At 43.9% G+C, this 18,691-nt stretch overlaps 2 protein-coding genes and 1 pseudogene across 5 annotated transcripts in view; 1 reads left to right on the forward strand and 2 right to left on the reverse strand.

The window, feature by feature from the left end:
* Positions 1-4,480, reverse strand: part of LOC120812574 (transmembrane protein 60-like) — a 29,730-nt gene extending 25,250 nt beyond the window's left edge. Inside the window, exon 1 of one of the 2 annotated variants that reach the window (XM_078097664.1) lies at positions 4,371-4,480. The gene's annotated coding sequence lies outside the window, so the exon portion shown is untranslated. The remainder of the gene's footprint in view (positions 1-4,370) is intronic. The other variant, XM_078097665.1, reaches the window with a different exon arrangement.
* On the forward strand, positions 2,494-8,369 carry LOC120812439 (DNA repair protein RAD52 homolog; annotated as a pseudogene). Its single transcript, XR_013454979.1, has 12 exons — positions 2,494-2,633; positions 2,878-2,955; positions 5,808-5,909; positions 6,095-6,187; positions 6,272-6,344; positions 6,496-6,614; positions 6,718-6,786; positions 6,866-7,094; positions 7,438-7,623; positions 7,793-7,852; positions 7,980-8,118; positions 8,197-8,369. The product of XR_013454979.1 is annotated as a DNA repair protein RAD52 homolog (transcript).
* A 201-nt stretch (positions 8,370-8,570) lies between these two features.
* LOC120812437 (serine/threonine-protein kinase WNK1-like) overlaps positions 8,571-18,691 on the reverse strand; it is a 51,286-nt gene continuing 41,165 nt past the window's right edge. For both annotated transcript variants that reach the window (XM_040168376.2, XM_040168374.2), the window contains 15 exons: positions 16,673-16,749; positions 16,415-16,577; positions 16,211-16,327; positions 15,403-15,516; positions 15,262-15,310; positions 15,021-15,158; positions 13,790-14,697; positions 13,627-13,701; positions 13,402-13,515; positions 12,979-13,300; positions 12,341-12,500; positions 12,033-12,223; positions 11,730-11,906; positions 11,426-11,655; positions 8,571-11,320 (listed from right to left, as the gene is read on the reverse strand). In XM_040168376.2, the coding sequence (XP_040024310.2) occupies positions 10,949-11,320; positions 11,426-11,655; positions 11,730-11,906; positions 12,033-12,223; positions 12,341-12,500; positions 12,979-13,300; positions 13,402-13,515; positions 13,627-13,701; positions 13,790-14,697; positions 15,021-15,158; positions 15,262-15,310; positions 15,403-15,516; positions 16,211-16,327; positions 16,415-16,577; positions 16,673-16,749 (3,207 nt within the window). In that variant the 3' untranslated portion in view covers positions 8,571-10,948. The remainder of the gene's footprint in view (positions 11,321-11,425; positions 11,656-11,729; positions 11,907-12,032; positions 12,224-12,340; positions 12,501-12,978; positions 13,301-13,401; positions 13,516-13,626; positions 13,702-13,789; positions 14,698-15,020; positions 15,159-15,261; positions 15,311-15,402; positions 15,517-16,210; positions 16,328-16,414; positions 16,578-16,672; positions 16,750-18,691) is intronic.

Below are 18,691 nucleotides of genomic sequence, written 5' to 3' on the forward strand. Positions count from 1 at the left end.
GCGGGAAAACAAACAAGAGCACTCTTGTTTGTTTTCTTTGCAGCGCGCAGACGCGCATTGTGGTTGAAGCTTAAATGTGAAGCAGGGGAATCACTGGGATTCAGGACTGAAACACAGTGGTAATGAATCTTGTCACACTTCCTGGCACGTGTAGACCCGTTTTGTTTGCCTTCTTGTGCATTTGACGGTATGATGTGCACGACGAACTGAATGATGACCCATGTTATTCAGCAATGACCCCAATCTTTGCCATTTAACGGGGTGGGTGTCTTCTTCTGCCATCTGTCAACGCAGGCTCGTGCATCTCACCGATAATCCCAGTTTTTGATGGGCCGTGATAAACTGGGTCTCGTGAGAAATTCCACTGGTATAAAAAACTTTCAATTAGAACTGAGGCCCATGTCTGGCCTACATTTCAGTTGACCCTTCAGCACATGGGATTTAAGTGGAAAGAAATGAGCAAAACACCAAATCCTGACACTCACATGCACGGAGCTTCTATCAACGAGGTGAACATTTACACTAGAGGCTGTACTCCAAATATACACTGAGGGGAAGTATTTCTTTCTGTGCACATGACTCATTGAGCAGTTTATTATAAGTGAGAACGTGTGGAAAGGTGCGTAAGGACAGTGCAAATGAAGGCAATATTTCTATGATTACAATAAAAATAAAATTACAAATTTAAGAAATGAGGAGAACAGTTAGCATATGTCTATTTGATCTTGGGGTCATGAAATGTTTTACTGAATCCTCCTAGTCCATAAATGCAATGTCACTGCCCTGCATACCTCAGCTGCATATTTCAAACATCTAAATGATGCTGATGACGAAAGTAGTGGGTTGGTGAAGCGGATGTGCAAATGTGGTTTTGGGGATCCTCCCCCATGAATTTACAAGGGTATATTATTGTATTTTGTATTGTATCAATTTTGGATGCATTCATTTGAGAGTCTTTTTATCTAAATGTATTGTAAAAACATCTTATGTAAAGTAAAAAAAACACATTTAGACACCAAGTGACCATTTACAATTTGAAAATGAATTTTCATGTAATCTATGTAATACAGTATGGCACCTTTTCAAATCCATATTAAATGAATTTGAAAAGGATTATTTAGAATCGTACACGGAGGCAAAAGCACAGAAAAGAAAGAGGTTGTAGTGTTTTGTTGTTGTAATACAAATGTTAACCACAGTAGGCTGTCGTGCACCATTACACCATGTCTTCAAATAGCACCAAACGCCTTTGTTTTTGTTGCAGGAGCTTTTACAGGAGCTTTTACGAGAATCACATTTGTGTGGTGTTGGTGGAGGAACATTTAAACGCATGGAGACAATTCCACCAACGTTGATCTGTGTTGTATGTAATATATTTAACAAATCCTACTGATTATCTCGAAAACAACTAAAAAAAGGTCAGGTAAGCTGTGATTGTTATTTTATAGTGCCATGTATTTTTGAAGCGAGTCAGATTTGTATCCTTTCTACTGATGTCATAATAAAAATAATAACATGATAATATGACATGCATTGAAAAATCTTCTCTACTGTCACTGTCTGCAGTCACACTCATGAGCCAGTTTGTGAAAAACATTTAAAAAAAAAAGTATTGAATTAATCTCGACACATTATTTTGTTATTGGTGATGATGAAATGCTGTGATTGGTTGTTGCTTTTGCCAAATGTTCGCAGTGCAACATCAGTGGATTGAACTAATTGCACAAATTAACCTTTTGACAATAAACAAATATATTGCACCACACATGTGATCAAATGCTGGATGATTCCTACATTTTTGTAATCCGTATAGAAAAATAGAAATCAAAGTGCAGTGCATCATATTAAATTGGCAAATTATCCTTTTAAATCTATTCCAAAATTAGAATATTTTAAAAGGGCTTTCATGTTGCAATCCTGGATATGGATATATTGCATTCTCTGAGGAGTCAGCCATCACACCCAAGTGCAACTAGTCACTGTGTTTACCCTAGAAGTTTCATTTTGAAATCATACTGTCTGTATTTCAAGTCTTAACACATTTGGAACCATATTATCCTTGAAAACTATTATTAAGATGTGTGATTTGTCATTTAATCATCTGGTGAGAGTCTGGTGAGAGTCTACACGCTCTGCGGGTAGTGTTGTAATACACACGCGCTCTGCGGAACGACGTGCGGGCTGGTTTCACCGGGTTTTTGGACGCGGAGGCTGAAACGCAGGAAAAAATCCGCATGAGACACCTAACTCCGAATTACCAGCAATGTTACATATTGAGGCGTTCAGGTCATGAACTAAAATAGAAAACCACACACACTGATGGGGAAGAAAAATAGAAAGAAAATGTGTACATTTCTACCACTCATTATATATTTACAAATATTTTCAATTATCCGTGTGTGTCTTGACCATAAACTAATTCCGCTCATAATAAGTAGGAAAACACGTAGACACTAGAATGAAGTCTTCATATTCCGACTGGACCTGAAGGCAGCACTAACTCCTCCTCCGGTGACCGCGCGGGAAGTTCTTCAGTTCAAGACATTCAACCTGGTTTAAAATGTAGCGAACGCACCGCTCAACTCATTTTAACACAATAAACCCACTTTGAGGAACTTCTTGAGAACTACCCGGTGAGTTTGCGTGGCTATGAATGGATTAGCTAACGTTAATTTACAACGACATTCGGCTAACGTGACATTTGACACAAAGCCAGCATTAAGCTAGCTTAACTTCGCTTTTCTCTTTACAACGTTAACGTTAAGTTGCGTCTTCGCTTTGAACAGTAGCGTCCGGGATGTCTCATGTCTTATGTTAAATTAGAAACATCTGCAGGTATGGAAACATTAACTAAAGACACATGCCTGTTGATTTTAGTGACGGCAGGAGACCTCTGCAGTCATGTCGGACGCGCCCGCGGAGAGGAGCTCCGCTGCACCGACGCGCTTCGGACAGGTAACGGGGACGTCCGGCGGCTCTCGTTGTGTTACCGCGGCGCAGAGAAACACCTCGGTAACACACCGCCACGAACCCAATGCACTCCCGACTGGCTCATTCTATTTCAAGAACGATCCTCAGCTGTGCAGGAAATCAACTGGGATAACATCAGAAGCTGGTGCACATCTGCTTCACCCGATGCATGCTGGGAAAGGGTTCGGAATGAGCGATGGTTAATTGGCTGCAAAAACAAGCTGGTACTGAGGAGGCTGATCATATTTTGTAATGCATCGCTCCTTACTCTTTTTAAAACGTGTACAATTTATAAATATATTGTATCAACTGTGTGGATGAATATCCCCAGTGAGCACAAGACGTAATTTCAACGTTGAAATATGGTTGAAATCGGGTTGAAATGAGGTCTGAACGTCTAAGACCTCATTTCAACGTCTTTTCAACCGGCTAAAAATGGGATGAAACATCAACGTGCCAGAAAACGTCAATTTGTTGATAAATGTGTCATGTTGTAACGTAAGGTTGAAAGATAGACGATATTAACGTTAAGATTTTCATAATAATTAATGAACTGGTCGGCGAAATTTGGTCTACGCGAAGACGTAATTTCAACGTATTTAATATTTCACTTAAAACGTCATAAATATGAAACTACGGACTGCGTGCTGTTAATAAGATGCGTTTAAGACATAATAATGCGGGCAGGTTCAAACATTACTTGTAAACACGTGACTCCGCTCACATCTGTAACGCGCATGCGCGAGTTCTTAGACGCCTGCAGAGCTCCGAGCGGACGAGGCGAAGTTACGGCAGCAGAGCGACATGAACGGGCTGATAGAACCACGACTACCGGCTCCACTACTCTGTAAGTACGGGAGTGTTTGGATGAAGCACACATGGAACTATAACCGGGTGTTTTACTTGTGCTGCCCACCCGATACAGGAAAGACGGCCCTTTTTGTTAAGCTAGTTAGCGTTAGCGCAGGGAGTTTGCTAGTTAGCATGCTAGCTTGGAGCATGATGACCTGGACCAAAAGTAAACATCCCAGAATATTTTTCGTGTGTTTGGTGTTACTAATGCGTTAGGTTGTTGCTGTACCCATAAATGTTATTGCATTTCACACTGAAGATACGTTTTTAAAGCAATGGGGGCTAAATACAGATTGCAAGGGTGAAGGGCTGAATTCAACAAGTTGTGCTCTGTAAACAAGAGGGCCAACACATTGTAAGTTACTGCTGCTTAAAGCATGATACTGTGTAATATACCTGGACATGTTACTCCAGAAATACCATAAGTTGCAGATTAATTGTTATCTTGTTTATAATGTAATAAGTAAACCATCTATAAATGAGTGTTCTAACACACCTGCTGCTGTTATTATTATTAGTTTATTACTGTCATCATAAACCCAAATGACCAACTTTGCCGTTGTGCTTCCCTCCTCACAGGTTTCTGCGGGTGGTGGTTGCATCTGATGGAGGTTACGTCTGATGATGGTTGTCCCTGCACTGATCCTGCCTTACCCCTGGCTTAGTAATCCACAATATTAGAATCATTTCTGTCGTAGGAATTGGTTGTACTGTACATCTTTAAATTGTTCATACTCTACACACCTACTGCCTTGCTGTTTTCTCCTCAGGTTTGTCCCGGTTGAAGGTTTTTTACATTTTGGGGGTTTTGGGACAGGATGTTGCATGTTTACAGATTGCAAAGCTGAACAAAATAAAATGATTTGAATTGAATAAACACATTGACCAGAGAAATCTGCAATTGAGGGCTGTTCTGTGCACTCTGACTCCCTTTACACAAAGAATCATCAAGTGAGGATGAGGGAGATGCAGCTGATTTCAGGTATACTATCCCAACTCAAGTGACTCACAGCCACATCTTGTTACAGAATCTAAAAATGAAGTTCAAATAATTCAGAAAAATGGTCTACAAACACAGAATTGTTGTTGTTGAACACAGAAATGTTGTTTCTGCACTTTTAAATCCATAGTTAATTTCCCTGAAATATATATTTTATTTTTGTATTTTTAATTAGGAAAAGTGTTATATGTATAGTGTTATATTTATAATAAATACAAATCAATAAAATAATGTGTTTGTCCTTGTTAAGGGCTGTTAACATGACAACTGTGACTAAGTATGTAACTTGTAAGTTTCCAGCGAGCAATTTATCCGTTGAAACAACGTTTAAAAGACGTCTATGGCCCGACGTTGAAAAGAGGTTGCAAATTGGTTCAAAAGTGAAAGTTGTTTCAACGTCTATTCGTAGACGTTGAAAAGACGTTTACGTTTAGACCACATTTCAACCAGCGAGCATTTCAACGTTGAAAAGACGTTTAAAAGACGTCTATGGCCCGACATTGAAAAGACGTTGCAAAATGGTTTAAAAGTGAAAGTTGTTTCAACGTCTATTCGTAGACGTTGAAACAACTTTCGCGTATAGACCCGTTTTCAACGTGATTTATAATATCGGTGGTAAACTTACAAATGTGGACGTAGTTTCTTTTTAAACATCTAAAATAATGATATAGCACACAAGAGAGGACGAAATATTACCGTATTAAAAAATCACGTTGAAATGTGGTCTAAACATAGACGTCTTTTCAACGTCTACGAATAGACGTTGAAACAACTTTCACTTTTAAACCATTTTGCAACGTCTTTTCAACGTCGGGCATAGACGTCTTTTAAACGTCTTTTCAACCAAAAAATACTCACTGGGTCACATTTAAAACCTTTTGGGGTCAGGGTCTTACTCGTTAATCGGACACTCCTACACCCTTTTATTATGCCGTGGTCTACATGTGTATGTGTGTGTGTGTGCTTAGTTTTTCTTTGTTGTCAGTGTGCCTACACAGCCGAGGAGCAGGAGGCGGTGAACAAAGCTCTGTGACAGAAGCTGGGACCAGAGTACATCAGCAGCAGAATGGCTGGCGGAGGACAGAAGGCACGTCCTTGTTTATCTCTCTTTTTCAGTTTCCTGTTAAACCTACTTCAAGCCTACTGCAATTACTGCAAAAGTGCACCCTCATTGTATTGATGGTCGTTCCCAACCAGCATAACATAAAGCGTGCATGTGGTTGACTTTTAGCCCTCTCACTTTCACATCGACTCTTAAATGGACTCTTCCAGGTTTGCTATGTGGAAGGGCATCGTGTAATCGGCCTGGCCAATGAGATGTTTGGGTACAATGGATGGTCTCACTCCATCTCTCAGCCGATGTCGGTACGACTCATAGTTTTTTCGTCACCAAAGACTGCTGTTAAACCCAAGTGACGGTTGAACTAAGAAAACGCGTCTATTTTGCAGACTTTATAGACATCATCTACGGGACGGGAAGTTTTATGTCAGAGTGAGCGTGTTTGTCAAAGTGCAACTGAAGGTAGGAGGATACTTATTTTACTGTATTGGTTTGAACATTTAACAATATCTATATGGTGAATCATCTGATCAAGATTATTAGACTAGAATTCCCCTTTCTGTATTTCCTGCTTCTTGTCCACGTGAGTTTGTGTGTGGTCCTTGTCCTCCAGGACGGGGCGTACCATGAGGATGTCGGGTACGGGGTCAGCGAAGGACTGAAATCCAAAGCTCTCGCGCTGGAGAAGGCGAGAAAGGAAGCCGTCACAGACGGCATGAAAAGAGCACTCAAGTACTGGAATTTCATGTCTTCTCAGTATGAAACATAAAGAAATACCATTTTGAATATACAATCGTTCTAAAATATATGCGTGTGTTTTTCTGGTGTTGTTTAGATGCTTCGGTAATGCTCTTGGAATCTGCATCCTGGATACCTTATAGCCATTAACAACATTCCCAAACAGGTCTGCCACAGTATTATAATATTTTAACATTTAGTCTCTGAGCGTTTTTGGGGTTCTGAATGTTGTCCTCCACACAAAGCCTCCTCCTCCTCTAGACCCGGCAAAGACGAAGCGCTGCGAGAGAGAGCCCTCCGTGGAGAAGGCCCGGTACTCCAGCATGCTCCAAGAGGAAAGGCTTCAATCCGCTGCGGGTTCTGGGAGGATGCCGCTGGACCCTCGAGTCCTCAACCACATCCAGAACTATTCAGAAGTTTACACCCCGGATGCTGCCGGCCCGCTGACAGGAAGAGTGACGACAATGACTCCAAGTAAGCGTGATGTTTGCACGTTTTAAGTGTGCAAAATGCTTTAAGTGAACCCTTTTATATTGTGCAGGTGGGGAATGTGCCTGGAATCAAGTATTTTTTTTTAATAATGCTTAACTTCCAACATAAGCAGGCGGTTCATCGGCCGTCACACATGTAAATCAAACTTAAAACGAGAAAGTAAAAGCACTAGTTGAATAACCACAGCACTAAACTTTACTATTTTGAGTGTTTAAAACCTTTTTTCTTTTTTACAATTTGCATTTATAGCAGCAAATTTAGACCCTCAAGGGTCATCAAGTGTTTTCATTGGGCATCACCTCCAATCTGTTTCCTGTTTTCCCAGCCATGGACTCAGTGAAAGTTGGCATGTCACTGGAGCACACAGACCCCAAACAGCTGAGAAAGCTCCGACAGCAGGAGCTTCAGCAGAAGTTCAGGAGAGAGATGGAGAGCAGGAAGCTGCAGCAGATCCCGGGTCAATCCAAGTGCGAGGACACGCGGGGGATTACTGGACGAGCCTCTGCTGGAGGTGGGGGTTTCACGTGTTGCCATAAGTGATGTCATCGGGTTTTTTGTGTGAAACACGAGTTGTCTTGCCACTCTGCCGCCAGGTTTTATTGTGCTGGAGTAATAAAAGTGTTAAAGTGTAGGAGCACATGTCAAGGGGGGTGTTTATGAAGCTGTATCCATTCTGCCAGGTCTTGAAGATGAAGGCACTGCACACAGGAAGCCAAGCGGCAGGGACGAGCATTTAGCAGGTTATGTTAGCCGCCACCAGAAGGCTCAACATACTCTGACATCGTGGTGAGGAAACCAGTCTCTCTTCACCAATCAGCAGTCGCTACAACCTTTTTCATTTCTTTTTTTTTGCTTCTTTTTCTGCAGATGATCCTGAGCTCTGGGATTTCTCTCTGGATGGGATCGACCTGCTGGACGTCCCTGCCCCCAGGGGGCTGGTACGGGGCACGCCCAGCAACCACAAGATGCAGACCCCCACATCAGAACCAGTACCCGGCCCAACCAGGTGAGATTTCACCCAAGAGATGTCGGGAAGCCGTCAGATGAATGTTGCCGTTCTAAATCTACCATTTCAATGTTACAGGTGAAGCAGTCAGTCCGCGCCGACAAGGACAGCACATGAAGAAATGCAAACTGGACACATGAGATCTTATGTTCCACACCGTTCCAACTTAATTTTACTTGAGTTTTTTTTTATTTTAAGTGTTACATTGTTACCTTTGCAATAAATTACTGCCAATTGATTCGCTGAAAAAATCTTTATGTATATAAATTAAACACAGGTCAGTCAGCTGGGTTCTCTATAGAGGAAACCAAGAAACATGATCAATAATACAAGAATGTGTATTAGGTTTTCAATTCCATAATGTTTTACAAAAACATCCTAGAAGAGAAGAAAATATTAAATTAAAATGGCACAAACTGGTTTACTGTAATTTCAATAAGCATGACAAGCACTTTTAATTGATATTATTTTTATTTGTTTTTACATTTTGTACAATGTGAAAAACATACACAAAACAGACACTGAATCACAGGTCAGTAAGGAGGGATCAGAAATAAAGAGCTGAACAGATACGGTTGCGTGTCAGTAGCCTCAAACAGAAGTGTAGAGGTCTGTGATATTACGGATGATCGCCTCGTAGCATATGGACCTTTAAAGAGCTTTGTCGTGACCTTGTGTTGTACAGTGGCCAGTCGTGAGTCGGTTGTAAGATTAAACACGTGTGAAGCTAGCATGCAGAAACCATATCCTGATAGTCTGATATTAGTGAATAACATTTGAACAGATCAACGCGTTTTGATCACTTTCAGGAAGGCAAAGAAGAAAAAGGATATCTAACAATATCAAAAACATTGAAGTCCGCAATAACCCTCATCAGCATGCAGATGTTTCAATTACCCCTCCGCCCCTTCAAACATTGCATATTCTGCATTGCAGTAACTTATTTTTTCTCTAGAGAACTTTTAACTATTCATCCAATCTACGAGCAGGCGAAAGTCACAACGACAGCACGGCACTCGTGTGAGGTGGTGGAACTAAAAGGTGAGCCAGCATGACGTTTAACCCTTTATACAGCTCACTCACAGCTTGAACAAGCACAAATCCCCTGCACAGATACCTACCACCACCCCCCCGTGATGATAAGGTCAGGCATTGACTTTGGGGTTCGTAATAATAAAAATGGTTCAATGATAAATCCACAGAGACCAAATAAAAACACAGCTGAATACACAACCATCACAAACAGAGCTGTGGCAATAACAGACGCACGTTCACATTACCCAGTGTGCTCTTTGTTTGTTTTAGTGTCACATACGGCGAGCCGCTGCCCCCCACCCCCCCCCCCCCCCTCTCTTCAGTGTCTGCGCCTCGTCCACGTTTAGTCTACTGGTTGTCTGAAGTACAGGCGCAGCTACGGGACTAGAGGAATCTGGAACATGTCATTAGTGAGGATGCAAGGCACTAAAGTGTTCCTCATGTTTACAGGTCAGAGTGCGTTTGCAAGTCACCTGCTGGTCGGCCGACCACAACACCACAATCACGCTGAAGTGGCCGAGCATTACGTTAAAGCGTCTACCTCACATTGACAGATACGGTACAATAGAACGGAGGGCCGGGCAGTCGGAGAGAGGAGCTTAATAAAACAACAGGTTGGCTCCCGCGTGGTGAGTAGGACACCATCGACAATCCTGCAATTGCACTTTTTATATTCATTTAACTACCTGTTTAACCACCTTTAATAATAAACAGTGAAACAACATCAAAATCTGATGGCTGAATACAGGTCCATAAAGAAACATTTGTTTTTATTAAATATACGCATACAAAAACAGAACACAGAAAGTATAAAACAACCCTCAAACAGAATGAGATTTCAGCAGCATCACCTCTACAATTGCACACTGTGAATGGCGGTCAACACCAGGACAATGTGGCAGATCGACTGGTTTACATGCCAGGCGTGAAGGATAAATCTGTATAATAAACCGGGATGGACGGAGAACTCAAATCACGATGTCACCAGACTCACAGCGACATAAATACGCAAAAACATGGAATCATAATCCAGTGAAGAAATATCTATGTACAAAGTCAATGTTTAAATGTGTTTGGGGATTAAGGCCACAGTTACAAGGGACAGTTTTTCTACTCTTTGCCATTATTGCATTTTGCTGAATAGGTAGCGATGGGGTGTATTCATACTGCAAACCTACGCATTACACTCCTCCCTAACTTCCTAACGTCTTTCTTCTTCAACTCAACCAGTCATACTTTGCTAGTCCGTCTTGGACATACTACGTGCACCTCTCTAATTTCCTACTTTCTGTTCACGTCCCCCCCACCTCACTCTCTGAGATCACTTTACCAACATCCCCTATTGTTTTTCCAGGTGTATGTGTGTGTTTGTGGGAATATATGTGGTGTTTTAGTTTAACCGCCTTGGGTCCCAGTAGGGCTTAAAGTCTTAATATTAAGGATGGGAACCAGAATCCACCCTACCTTCTCTTCAAGAGGGAATGACGACGCCTGCTCTCGAAAGACATCTTTGTTGGTCATCACGGCCGGTTAAGTTTGAGACTTCTGTGCTGTGGATGGTATTGCACTCTGCCTATAATTGCCGGACAGATTTTGTTCTGCCTGAGGACGTGAACCACATTAGCTCAGCTCCATTACAGGAAATAAAAAAAATAAAAAAATTGAAATAAAAATAAAAAAAGCAACACAACATGCAGCCAGTTTACCAGCCGACTGCAAGGAGAGCTAGTGCTTTTTTATTAAACTGTCTGCCCTGTTTTGTCCTCCGTCTGAGGGGAATAGGAAAACAACGGGGCTACGTGGGCTTCAGGTTGGACCCTCCGGGAATGACTGAACTCTGGGGGGCTGCTGTGGTTCCCATGTGGTAGCCTGAGGCTGTTGTAGGTGGCTGGTACTGTGTTATCGACTGTGTGGAGTTGAGCATGCTGACCTGGCACGTGCCCGTGGGTCCCGCCCACTGAGGAGCACTGTACGGGGCCGAGGCATATGCAAACCCTGGTGCAACCGGACCCAGGGAGCCTTTACGAGGCCCCAGAGGGGCAGAGGGATTGGTTGGGTTGGGGAGATGAGTCGACGTCGTGGACGTGGTGCTAGAAGACGAGGGGAGTGTTGTGCTGAGGAAGCCGGGCGCTGAGAATTTCCGGCCCATGTTGGCTGGAGGGATGACCTGCAACAGTTGGGGGAGGTGGGGGGTAGACGTTACTACTGAATATGCAGGAATCTTGCAACCTGTGTACATCTGCAGCTTTTAAAGATGACGCTGAATGCCTACATCATGTCCCAGGGGTGATGGAGCTCCAGTTTTAGGTCCCCTCCTGCCCTGGGCGAGGCCGATGGCGTCCCTGGCCCAATTATCCACCAGTAGGTGCAGGTCATCAGTGAAGGTGCCCTTTCCCTTCTGAGTGTGGGAGGACGGAGGAGCGGGTCCCGTTGCCTGGGTCAAAGACGCGGAGTGGTTCTGGCAGTGGCCTGAACCATTTGCAGAGCTGGTCCCACTTGATCCTGGTAAGCAAGAACAAAATTCAAGGAATTGCTGCAATAGGCGCACGGTGAGTAGATTCAGTGCTTGCACATACCTGTGGAGCAGCTACTGAGGGTGGGCATGGATGGGGAGGATCTGAGCTGCTTTATGCAGGACCTGCTCGCTGTTTGAGACGCCTCGGCTGCGGTTTCTGAGGCCTCTATTGATGAGGGGGAATTTTGTTTTGGAGGAGATGCTAGACCATGAAGATTCTGAGCTGAGGACGGGGATCCTGAACGTATAAGCAGAAGACACAAAAGCATGTAAACATTCACGTAGGAACATTTTTAACTGCTTTAACAACGGATTGCAGCACTGACATCATAGAGAGGATTCACTTTATCTTGAGTGTCCTTACCCGAGTGTTTGGGACTGGGTTGGCCGCTACAGCGGGAAGATTTGCTTTTGCTTTTTTGCCTTCGTCGACTTCCACCCATCACCATAGCTGGAGAGAAGACAGTAGTCGGGGGAGGTTTTCCCATCATCGAATATAGGGCGTCTACCTCCTCTTTCTGACGAGTCTGCAATGTCTGGATCTCTGTCATATGCCTGCGAGAGCGGGTTGAGACATTCAGTCATGATAACATATTTCCATAGAGCTGTTGATTTACACTAACACGAGGAAGTGGAGGAAGCGTGAAGGAGAATTGCAAACATGTGGCTTACTTTTCTCTAAGACGGCTGATTTCTTTCTGCAAAGCCCCGCCCTCGGTCTCAGAGTCGTTGTTGTCACTACTGTAAATGGTGTGTGCATTATGAGGATCGGAGGGTCCGTTCTGCATACTGGAACCATGCGGACTGGAGCCTCCTGCTGGAGCTGAGGTCACTGAGGGAATGTGTACACATGAGTTTGTTAAGGATACAAGTGTGCCCGGGGACCTCGCATGATTTAATAATGTACACAAAACATTTGTGATGCTTTTGTTTTAATGCACGAGTCGTGCATTAACATAATGGACTGAAAATCTCAGTAGCTAAAGAAGTCTACTGAATATGCAAAAATGATCCAAGCTCTAAATAATGTAACTCGCTGCAGCCTCCGACACTGGGATTAATAAAGAATTGTGAAATAGGCACAGGTAAAGCATTTTACAGCTCATATCATGAAAACCCATCGACAAAAGCAATAGCTGTGATAATTGATTCTTAAAATAATAATAATAATAATAATATTAATAAGATTCACTCAGCCTGCACAGTTACAGAACAGCATACTATTAGTAAAGGTGGGTTTACTAGTAGTATGTAGTACTATTTTAAATCAAAGCAAGCTTGATTTGCTGAACTTTGAACCCAATACGTGCCTGTGACAGAAAAGCGGCCCACTTTAGAACCAGGGGTCGGCTCAGAGGTCATGTTGGTGCTCTTGGACACTTGGAAGCGCCCAATAGTGGTCGGCCGACCAGCAGGCGCAGCGGACAGGGGGAAGGCTCCATTCCCAGAGTCAGTCTCACAGACTACTTTGGACAGGGAGGATGACCGGTGGAGGGTATTTTCTGGACTTGAGGGGGAGGAGGAGGATGATGAGGAAGAGGAGGAGGTAGAAGACGGCGTGAGGGAAGCAGAAGAAACTATGCTGGTGGGATCTTTAACACAGCTGGACACAAGGTCAGTAGCAACAGACACCTGGAAAAGAGGGGGAGAACATATTAATGACCCAAGGAGCTCCAAGAGATTCAAGAGACTGAATCAACCGGCTGCATTTTAGGCCGAGACTTCAAACTTACTTGGAAACGTCCCAGAGTGAAACCTGCGGCTGGAGGCTGGATTAGATTACCTTCCTGAACCGTCTCTGGGCTCAGAGCTCTCCTCAACTGGGCGTCCAAAGGACCCGGGGGTTTCTGTGACCGGAGTCACGCAAACAGAATATTGGGAACAATATACAGTTGCACATATCTATATCTACACTGTGTGTGAAGAACATACAAAAGCAGTAAGGTAGGGGGTATCACCTGATTTGGTCCAGGAAATGGGGACAGATGTTCAGAGGGAGGAGTAGAAGCTTGGTCAAAACCAGTAGGTAAAGTCTGAAAATAAAATGTAGAAGGAATTGAAGCCGACAGTTAACCAACAGCGTTTAGGATCTTTGTCTTGCATGCAGCAGTCCTCACTAACCTGCGCCCTGGGTTTGGTAGGAGGCGTCTGTCCTGGCGGGTTAATACCCTGTCCTGGGGTGGTTGTGGGGCCCGGGACAGCCGGCGCCCCCGTGAGGGCGAGGTTAGACGGGGGCACCAGGGCAAGTCCGGGTGGAGGAGAAGAGGTTCCGGCGGGAGGAGAGGAGGTGCCTGTGTTCTGATCCACTGAGGCAGACGTAGAGCTCTGATCTTTAAATAGGGACCGTAGCTTCTTATCCAGAGCCTGGATGGCGTCTCTGCCACCAGTCTTGTTCGGGAGCTCCGCCCCCTCCGACTCCACCGGCTGGGGTTGGACCTGGCTCTGACTGGGCAGAGCAGGCTGAGACTGGGTTGTTGTGTGCGGTGCTGAATGGACGAACGGATTCACAGGCTGCTGCTCTGAAGCGGGGACGGTGCTACTGGACTCGACGCTGACAACACAGGAGACGGAACCACTGCTCGGGTGAGGCCCGGGGGCCGCGGGGACGGAGGTCTGCACTGACGGGGAAGGAATGGTGGAAGCGACGTTGGCAGCCGGCGGAAGCGGTGAAGGGGCCTCTTCATGGGCCGACTGCGGAGGTGGACTGGGATCACCGGGGACAGGGGCTGGAGTTAGGGACTGAATAGATGCAGGTGGAGGGGAAACCCTCCCAGTTGAGGGAGGCGGTGAGGATGTTGCCGTAGATGTGACACCAGGAAAAGTAATGCTAGCAGTGGAAGCTGCGGCTTCTGGAGGAGCCAAGATAGTGTTCGAGTTTGGGGCGAGTCCGGCCTCAATGGCTTCGTGCTCGGCAAGAAGGGGATCGATGGTGCTGCTTCTCTCCACGCGCGCCTGCTTCATTCTACTGAAAGCCTGCTGGAGAACTCCAGACGGAGCGGAGAGTGAAAGGCCCAGTGGCGTAGAAAGACCTAGAGAAATGTAAAAAAAAGGAATTGCATAATAATTTCAAAAACTGACAATGTAAATCTGATCGTTTTGAGCATCATCAAAGACTGAGACACAATAACTGTTTTATAACACTAAATAAACACCAAAAACCTTGACAGTTGTAATTTTTGGAAAACACTGGCAGCCTTCAGATTCTATAGACAATATCAAAGTTAAAATGTTAAGCTTATGGACCTCGCTCACTCATTGCACCTTTAAAGCTTATTTTAATGCAGTGTCAAATGCATTACTGTTGAAACAGTGTTAATCCCCCTGGAAGTAAAACAAACTTCTCTTTTACTACCTGGCTCATCTCCGAAGGAGGTGTTAGCAGAAGAACCGCCAAAGAACTGCTCTCTAAGACGAGACTCGGGCACTGGGCTGACGATGAACCTTCGGCCTGCTGAATGCACCACCTGCGCCGTAGTGCTGGGGGAAATGCCTGAGAGAACAACCAAAGGGAAGGCAAAGATGTGAGACCGGAGTTTGGATCAATATCAATACGCGGACTGGAGCGGTGCGTTTCCCCGCTAAGGTTTGTTTACCTGGCAGCATGGGAACAGACAGCTGGGGCTGTTGTTGGTGGTCACTCATCTGCAGAGATAAACATACAAATGCGTGTGGTGACGTTGTCCGGCTCAGCGTGTGAGTCAAAATGCATCATCATGGGTGTTGTAAAGAAATACCTGGGGAAAACCGTCCTTCGTGCCCCGCCCTTTCTCATCGGCCATTTCTATGACTTCCCGGACCTGCTCGATGAAGGACTCTCGTTCACTTTCCAAGATGAATTCACTCGCCACCTGAAACAGAAAGCAAAAGAAGTTGAACTACCGTGACAAGCTCTGTGTGGTACAAGAACGTTCCACGTGTGGTCGGAATCTGTGACAGTCATTGGTTGAGGCAGCAGGTATTAAAAAGGGGCCCCAACATTAGTTATACACCTCCACTTAATAGTTTTAATCATTAATCAGTTGGCTCTTCATTGTCTTTCGTGCTTTTAGGTTGTAGAAAGTGCTTTTTACAAACCCATGTTATTATATTAAGTGTTTGCAAATAAAAAAGGTAATGTTTTGTGCATGGGGGAACAAAAGCCTGTACAATCCAGACTCACAATTGAAAAGTGTAGAATAAAATCTCTCTCAGCATCAGTAGAATAATAATATAACAAAAATAAAATAAATCACCATTAATTAGGCAATGATTAAGGTTCAGACATAACAAGTTTGGTATCTGAATTACACACCATTCTTGCTGTTAAAATAGTCATCATTTATGGAAAGAAGACCGATATTAAGACAATGGGTAACTTGTGTTGTTGGTAGCCTTTGCTCTCGTCTTCTTCGTCTGACCAGTTGGCCAGTTGCAAATGGGATTTGTGATAAAGGTTATACTTTATAAACACTATAAACAGTGTGTATTATACTGAATGTATTTATTGTTACAAACAACCATTAAACACTAAATTCCTGGATGTGTGGAGGAAACCACTATTACCATGATCTGTGCAATCTCCTCTGGATTATCACCATCAAGGTCAAATTTGAAGGTCACCATCTTCCTGTTATGAGTCTCCAGCTGGCATTCTGCTACTCGATCTCCCACATTAGAGATCTGCAAAGCATCCGTTCAAGTTAAATTGCTTCCTTGACAAGGAGCTTAAGACAGAACAGGAATTAACTCATCACTTTGAACACATACACTGAGAACATTGAGCTTGGCCTTGGCGAACTTCTCGTGGCGGGAGCGGCTGCGTACGGATCTCCGCTGGTGACGTTTCATGGAGCGCCCCTCGTGGCGACCCCCCGATGTAGAGCCTCCATCATTGCCGTCACTGAGACCTGAGGCGGCATCCGACAGGCAGCTGAAGGAAATGGAGCGGTGAGACAGAGCTCTGACCCACGGCTGCTGGTGGACCGGCTTCATGAAAATAACTTCTTACACTTAATATCTTCTTACCTCTCTATAGACGGAGGCACTAGCGCAGACGATCTCGCCGGCTCCGCTGGCGCTGACTGAGGAGCGCTCGCTGAGGCCTGAAACACAGACAGCCGTCTCATCAGGAATCAAGCACGCAAAAGCAAAATCAAAAGCAAATCTCTAAATTGTTTGCGCATTACTCTTTTGAAAGGGAACAGGACTGGAAATGCAATAACTGGTTGCCAGTCACCAACCGTAGCCGATCGGTCTAAAATCTGGGACAATCCCCATCTCCCCCTGAACCCGGAACCATCAAAGACTTATCGGACGTCACCTGGTCAGTTGGTGGGTGTGAGGGCTTTAAATTGTGTACATATGAATGGCACAGCGCTTTGCTGCCACATGTCCAGTCACCGAAACAACGTTTCAAGGATTTACAATTGAGGGTATTTATTTAATACTTTGGTTTGAACGTCTTAAGCGCTTTCCTCATACAATGAGGTCATTTTAAATAATGTTTTACGCTTTTTTGTCTGAATTGCTTTGTTGACTGGATAGACAAATATTAGTTAAATATAGTCTGATTTTATGATTTTTTTCTCCATGCACACACACGTGTCCTCCTGCGTGTTTAACCTTTTTTTACACCTCTGCTTTCACTGGAAATCCTGTTTTTGACGTCACATTGTAAATACTTGCGGGTAATTCCCTTGGCAAAGGGTTCATAAAGAGCTCAATATGCCTGAGAGCCTCTAACATTGAATGATTTGACAATGGGACCGAAGTAAACCCTCAGTTAACGGGAGCGCCTCAAAGTCCGTGAGTGCGTAGTTTCACATTGGGATTGTGCGCATGTCTCCCATGTGATCACACGCGGTGAGCGCACGCTTGGCAGCCATGCCTCCTTGCAGTCAATGCTTGCAGGCAGCATGACGGAGCGGAGCAGGGAGTGAGCTCTGATCACGTGACATATCGGGCCAAAAAATATACGCCATCGTTTGCCTTTAACGTAGTGGCAGCGCTGCTTTTTTGGTATCGATGCGCCGTGCAACACTAGAGGGAACCGGTTTAAATTCCTAAGGAGCTCAAAATGATTACTTTTTCTGATCAAAGAAAGGATTTTTTTACAAATTGTTAAACAAAGCATTTAGAATTTTATTTACAGTTTACACTGGTTTTGGGAAAGTTTAAATTATTTTCGGGACTGACTAAGGGTGTTATTTGCAGTCAATAATAGTCTGTGGTAAGATGCATCTCTATTGAGGACTTCCAGTTAACTCATCATCTATGTGCCATTCCCATTCAAAAATATATATATATATATATATATATATATATATATATATATATATATATATATATATATATATATATATGTGTATATATATATTAGGGATGGGATGATTCACCGGTTCGCACAGATGCATCTCTAACAGTTTCTATGCGCGCTCATCTCCACTGCTGTCAGTGGCCGATTCTCGTGAAGTCTCGCGCGAGTTGGAGGGAGAGCGTTACCCTGGCGAATGGAGAGTTAGACGTCCCGAAAACTTGCAATAAATCCAAGGTTTGGCAACACTTTGGATTTCCAAAGAAAGATGGGAAATTCGATAAATCCCATCCCATCTGTAAAATATGTCGTGCTGCCATAAAGCAGCACACCTAATTTAGGGACGCACCCGAAGAGGCGACATGGTGAGACGTCTGCCTCCTCCTCAGATTCAGGGACGCTACAGTGGCTCTGCCAGTACAGTTTGTGGATCAACTCATATTCCTTAAGAAAAACCTCAAAATCGGACAAATGAGTGTGATTAAATAAATTTTGTGTGTGAGGCATTGATCCATATGTTTAGAATGAAGCAAATTCTGTTGTGACTGCCAGGTATAATTAAAAAAAATGTTACATTAAGAGAACACTTACACACACACACATATACACATACATGTTATCTTGTCAGAGACCTTGTTTATTATTTGTTGTCTGACAAATAAATAAATCATTATGTACCATATTAAATTGCATAGAATTATATTATTTTGCATCGCATCTCGTTGAATCGC

Source organism: Gasterosteus aculeatus, chromosome Y (genome assembly GCF_964276395.1).
Source record: "Gasterosteus aculeatus chromosome Y, fGasAcu3.hap1.1, whole genome shotgun sequence".
Taxonomy (NCBI): domain Eukaryota; kingdom Metazoa; phylum Chordata; class Actinopteri; order Perciformes; family Gasterosteidae; genus Gasterosteus; species Gasterosteus aculeatus.